The following is a 6,528-nucleotide window of genomic DNA, read 5'->3' on the forward strand; positions in this document are numbered from 1 at the left end:
GTGTAAAGTGGTATGGTATTATTGTGGAGCACACAATCCTATTGACATCCCTCTATAAATAGTGCATATTATCAATAGCTTTAAATAAAGAGGATTTTGACAAACCAAAACCCAAATTCATGGAAAACAAGTCCGGCGAATTCGGTATGTTCTTTTTCGTTCTTGAATGTTTATTTGACACAATTATTTTATTTCAATATAAAGGTTCATATTTTCTTGCCTACTTTACGTTGAGAACTCTTTGATGCCATAGGGTCTGGATGGAAGAAAAGAACCCTTCCAAAATCCCACCCCAAATCCATGAAACGATTGTATAGTTCATGATCTTTTTATTTTTTATTATTATTATTTTTAAATCCTAACTTCTCCACTTAAAGAATAAGCAATTAGAAGAGCTATAATTGTTCTTCAATATTTTGCTGCGTGGGCATCACTAATGAAAGGATATAATCATATATGATGTATTTGTTTGGAGGTAAAATAAGGTGGATAGAAAACTTTGAAGAGAAAATGGGATGAAATTTTTTTTTGAGTGTATTTAGTTGGGTGAGAAGGAAAATAAATAATGGGGTCCATGTGTTTTTTTCTGGTCCCACCAAAAGATTTTCTCTCCAAAATAGAGTTAAAACTTAAAAGTGAAGAGAGAAATTGGGCATCATTTTTGGACAAAAATGCCCATGTGCAATTGCACATGGGCTTCATCCACGTTGCTTTTCTTCATACCTTTTTCTTTTTTTTTTCCACATGGACGTTGCCCGGCTTTTTTTTTTGTTATTTTTTTGATTTACTAGGCAGGGTTGTCTAGTATTTTTGTTTCTTTTGCTTTCTTTTTGTGTGTGTGTGGTTTTTTTTTTTTTTAGATGTGAATTTTTTTTTTTTTTTTTATGGACATGATTTTTTTTTTTAATAAATTTAGGTGATTGATTTTTTTTGGTTGTTTACCACTTTTTTGGTTTTAATTGGGCATCATTTTTTAATAAGGATATATACATAAATTTATACAAACTCACTTTTTTCATCCTTCCATTTTTCCACTCCTAACTAAACAAAAATGAGGGAAATTAAAATATTTTCTATCCTCTCACTTTTTCACATCTCCAACCAAATGGACCCATAGTATCATAGTGCAGTTATACATTAATGATAGTCGGTAACCAGCCATGCAATACACGGAAGAGTTTAACTTAATATAATTTTTTTTCTTTTTATTTATTTATTTTGTCTAGATATGAAATTTAGATAATTATGGCAAATATTTGTAACCATTTATTATGATATTGTTTGTATATGAAACTATATAATCTACCACTTAAAGAAAGTATGATGTGCCAAAATTCCAATTGAGGAATTAAATTTTATATATATATATATATATAAAGATTGATATATTAAACCATAAGTTCAATTAATTTCAAGGTGAATTATATACTTTTAAAATATTATGAATTTATACCCTAAATCATATCGTATGATCAAACCTAAAAAGTTTAGATTTTAAAATGATATAATTTTAAAGTTCGATATTTAATTTGAGACTAGAGTCCATAAAAAAATTATTGAAACCAGAGAAACTATAAGATTTCATTTGCAACAATCTCAAATCCTATAAGTTATTTTTATTTTTACTCCTATATTTTCGGTAGTGTTACTACTACTATTATTATTATTATTATTATTATTATTATTATTATTGTTATTATCTCTAAAAGAATAAGTTTTTTTAGTAGATCTAAGTAAAGTTAAGATCCGTTTATTAATGGAAAATGGTTCAACTTTGGATTTAATAAATGATTTTGGAATTGTGTAGATCACAAATATGTTACTTTGAAATTTTAAGTTTTTTCACAGTATTGGATGGATTCATTGTGATTTCAAGTTGGATGATTAAAGAAAGAGATCAAAAATCTTGGACAGAACCCCAGTTAGACCAAGAAGGGCCATGGCACCCAACCTCTAATTTTTTTATTTTTTATTTTCATATTGTATGCATAGTTTTTTCAATAGCATAGTAGTTAAAATTAAAGTTTAGTTTCCAAAAGTTACTCCTAAGTCCCTCTCAAGAATTAAGATTAATCCGAAGATATAAAAAAATGGAAATAAATAACTAACCCACAACATTGGCTCCCCTCCAAAACAAAAAAAAATCTTTTTAATTAATAATTAACTAAAATCAAGTCTTGCTATTATAACGAAAATGTTAACCACCTTAAGAAGAGTTGTCAACTCGAACCACCAGTACCTTGAGATGCTCCCATCCATTCATGTTCTCTCTTTTGAATTCATTTCGGACAAAATAAATTTTTTTGAACAATCTATTTAATAATTTTATTTTCTTGATTAGAAAGATATTTAAGCTTTCAGAAAAGTTAATTTTATTTTTATTTTCCTGATTTTACTAGCTATTTTACTAATTTCACTTATAAGATGTCTGTATGTTTAGGTGCTAATATGGCTTAGAAAAATGAGAAACAAAACATTCTCTTAAAATTTTATTTTTTTTATTTTTTTTGGTCTGTCTGTAAAGATGGTGAGTAAAACAAAATCTTAAAAAGTTTCGGTAAAGTTGAATTAAAAGAGCAATTTTCGTGTCAAATTGTTTGGTTTTGTATTTTCTTAAAATTATATCTTTCTCTCAATGTCATTTAAAAATTCAATTTTATTTATTTATTATTCTTAAGGTTTTCTCTCTCTTTGATTTTGGGGGTTTGGAATTAGGTGTTAAATAGGATATAACATCATAATTTTATTCAAATTGGATAATTTAGGGTAGTAATTGAATTCAGAGTTGAGAGACATTGCTGCAAAATTTAATACAGATTCAATCATAAATGAATGTTAGGACCGAATGGGATATCAAATTACGTTTTGATTGATGATTGAGTTGAAATGTGTTAAGAAACAAAAAATGTATCAATTATTTTATTACAATTTATTGTTAACACTGAATAAATCACCAATTTTATTTTTCATTTATTAATTTATTCTTGAATTTTTGTATAATTCTCATTCTTAAATTATTAGAAAAAAATCATACTTTGGCTGCCCAATATTTACTAGAATTGTGTCTAAATATTCCTAATGTATTGCAGCAATCACAAGAATGGCAAGACATTTCCGGCCAGCTCATTACTTACTAAAAATACAGTCATACTCTTTACTGTGTGAGACTGGGGTTGAAAAGTATGACTCTGGTGTTTTTGAAGTTGGCGGCCACAAATGGTGGATTCTAATGCCTCAATATTCTTTGTTCTTTAAAATATGAATTTGAGCCTCATTATCAACCATGTCTTCTTTTGTAGGAGGTTGTCTCTCTATCCAAAAGGAAATTTGAAAATGAATGTGACTGGTCACATCTCCATTTATTTGTCAATTGTTGATACAGAAAAATCTCCTCTGGGATGGGAGGTTAATGCCAGCTTCAAATTGTTTGTGTATGATCAGATACGGGACAAGTTCATGACCATTCAAGGTTTGCTCTCTAATAATTTATACATATGCATAAACATGCATGTGTATTTGCTATGCAAAAAATTCTACCAAATTAAAAATTTTCGTAAATTTTTTCTTAACTCGTTGAGGGTGATAGATTAGTTTAGTATAATATCACTTTCATATGAATTATCATGGTTGTAAAATAATATTAAGAAATGTGTTTCGGTACTAGACTAATTGTTTACCATATATTTAATTTGTAGATGTTGAAGGGGCAATTAGAAGATTTCATGACATAAAGACTGAATGGGGTTTTGACAAATTTCTCCCTCTTGATTCTTTCAATGTTATTTCAAATGGATACCTTGTCAATGATTGTTGTGTATTTGGTGCGGAGATTTTTGTTCATGAACGTAGTGCAAAACGAGAGTGTCTTACGATGATAAAAGAACCTCCCAATCGAATTATGACTTGGAAGATTGAAAACTTTTCGAAAAAGGATAAAGTATTATATGTTTCTCAAGTATATGTTGTTGGAGAATTAAAATGGTATTTTTATTATTAGAAGTTAAAACTTTTATTGTTATAAAAGGGAAAGCTACCACTGCTAAATGCTAAACTTACTAACTATTATTTTTTAACTTTTTTTATTGAATCCAGGAAAATACGGATTTATCCCAATGGATTTTATAATGAAGCACCCAAAGCAATTTCCGTCTTCCTCGACTCAGTAGATTGTGTTGCATCTGATTACAAAATTTTTGTGGATTTTAAGCTGCGGATAAGGGACCAAATTAACAATAACCATGCAGAAGAAAGAGGTTAATGAATTATATTTGCCATTTTCTTCTTTTTCTTCTTGAGAGAAGTATGTGCTTTTTGTTCTCTTTTATTCACTTTCCTCAATTATAAGCTTTCTTAATTTTTTTTTCCCCTCACAGCTAAACACTGGTTCTCTGCCTCATGTAACGACTGGGGTTTTCCGCATCTTTTGTCACAAAAAGATCTTGAGGATGCATCCAAGGGGTTTCTTGTTGAAGATACCTTGATTGTAGAAGCAGAAATTATGGTTATGTCTACTGTAAAGTAGTTCTACATATTTATTTATATTTTTATGAAAAGTTCTACATATTTATAGTTTGTTTGGCTCGGGACAAAGATATGGTTACGTCTACTGTAAAGTAAAGTTCTCTTAATAACCGTACATATATCGTTTGTTTGGCTCAGGACCTAAAGTTATGTTTCCTCGTCTGAGGTTTCTTTTTTAGGTCTGAGTTCTATTTTTTATACTTTCTACTAAGGGACGGTGGGGGTCAATGCGACATGACTATTTGAAATTGGCATAATTGTACTATCATGGTCAGTTTGCACGACCATAGTTAGATACTAACTCGAGTGAAACCACATTGCACGACCATCGCTAGACACTTACTGGAGTGAAACCACATAGGTTCAAGGACGGAGCTCTAGGGAGGGGGTGGGGGGCGCATGCTTAATGTAAGTTTATGTTCATTAACATCATAGTCCCACATTTGCAAATCATAGACTAACTATCATAGGTATGCATGCATAAGAATATCTTAAATCAATTTTAGTTGGTCCCATAAAAGATTAAGTAAAATTTTATTGAAAGATTAAATCCGATCGGTTTTTTAATTCTAATTATGGGAGACATGCAGACACATAATAATTCTATGCAGATAATATTGTCTTTTTTAATTTAATTTAAATAGTATAATTTATCTAGTTGTATAATGCATTTATCTATATCATATACTATATAATAAAAGTTGAGTTTAGAAGTTGTGGTTGCGCCAAGTGCCTGCACCAAATTGCAGAAAATTTATTAAAATTTTGTTTTAAAAAATTAAATTTAGTTATTTGGTGGCATACAACTTTTGTACCTAAGAGACCTAATCAATTTGAATAGCAAAAACTAAATTACAATCAAGAATCCTAACTTGATTGTAAACCAAATTTGCAATAATTTTTTAGATAAAAACAACTATTTATTTGTTCTTACTACAATTTCTAATTTAATAAAAAATTGCAATTGAAGCGAAGTTAATTATATGAATAAGTTGTTAATGGTTTCTTTACTGATAGGCCACAAACGTATTGACCCCTTGTGATTAAATCAATTAATTAATTAGCCAAGTTATTAATTAATCAATTTAACATGCAAACGCGTGGTAGCACAAACAAATCACCAATAAACTAATTATGCAACGGAAAATAAATAACACGGTGATTTGTTTACGAATGGGGAAAACCTGACGGCAAAAATCCCACCGGATGATTTTCAGGTCACCACTCCCGAAACTCCACTATTATCATAACAAGCTGTTACAAGTAAATGAATCCCAAGTACCTTACCAACCTACAATTGAACCCTTACCCCAATGCCCAATTAGACTTGTTCTGTAGTGACAGTTCCCCTTTTTGATGCATGGCTCCCAAGTACGTAACTAACCAATGCGTGGATCCCAGTACATGACTTCAATCACCAACTAGAAAGAGTTGTTGGCTGTAAAGTTTTTCAGTTCATCCACGATGAAGATCAAGAAGATGCTTGGTCACAAAACCCAAAGGTGCACATACACAACAACTTCTTCAGAAGAGATGAATTAGGGCATAACTTTGTCTTCGGTCACAATTTGCTTGAACAGAGTTTGTTCAATGTTTTTGCAACTTGTGTTCCTTTTGATGGCCCTTAAAACAATCTTTTTATATGCCTAGGGTTAGAAGAAAAGAAGGCCTAAAGACACATTCACGGATCCCAAGAAAATCATATCAGAATTCTGAAATTCATAAACCTCGACAAATAGAAGGTGTCGAGCAGCTGTAAAGCAGGTGTCGAGATTTAATGACTGTGCACTTCTTCAGCTTGTTTATTGGACAGACTTGATGACTTCAACACTTGATCTTGAAACCTTGTTTCTTGAAGTATTAAAAACACCTAGAACTACCCAATTACAAGTTGAGTGCGTTTTGTCAAAGGATTAGCCAATTACATAAAAAAATGACATATGTTTTTAACAAGTGAAACACATATGTCCTAACATTTACCAACAAATAAATTCAAAAAGGGTGCTC

At 30.3% G+C, this 6,528-nt stretch overlaps 1 protein-coding gene across 1 annotated transcript; it reads left to right on the forward strand.

Annotated features, from left to right (window-relative positions):
* LOC112017316 (uncharacterized) lies at positions 1–4,658 on the forward strand. Its single transcript, XM_024049782.2, has 6 exons — positions 1–144; positions 3,090–3,219; positions 3,300–3,469; positions 3,696–3,981; positions 4,093–4,253; positions 4,374–4,658. Exons 1-6 carry the CDS (start codon positions 120–122, stop codon positions 4,520–4,522), a joined length of 921 nt encoding a protein of 306 aa, XP_023905550.1. The 5' UTR covers positions 1–119; the 3' UTR covers positions 4,523–4,658.
* Positions 4,659–6,528: the final 1,870 nt, after the last annotated feature.

The sequence above is a fragment of the Quercus suber genome, unplaced genomic scaffold, assembly GCF_002906115.3.
Source record: "Quercus suber isolate HL8 unplaced genomic scaffold, Cork oak 2.0 scaffold_249, whole genome shotgun sequence".
NCBI classification, from domain to species: Eukaryota; Viridiplantae; Streptophyta; class Magnoliopsida; order Fagales; family Fagaceae; genus Quercus; species Quercus suber.

Coding starts and splice junctions, on each gene's coding strand:
- LOC112017316 (XM_024049782.2), top strand. CDS start 120: ATGGAAAACAAGTCCGGCGAATTCG. Junction 145..3,089: donor AAACAAGTCCGGCGAATTCG/GTATGTTCTTTT, acceptor AATGTATTGCAG/CAATCACAAGAATGGCAAGA. Junction 3,470..3,695: donor CAAGTTCATGACCATTCAAG/GTTTGCTCTCTA, acceptor TTTAATTTGTAG/ATGTTGAAGGGGCAATTAGA.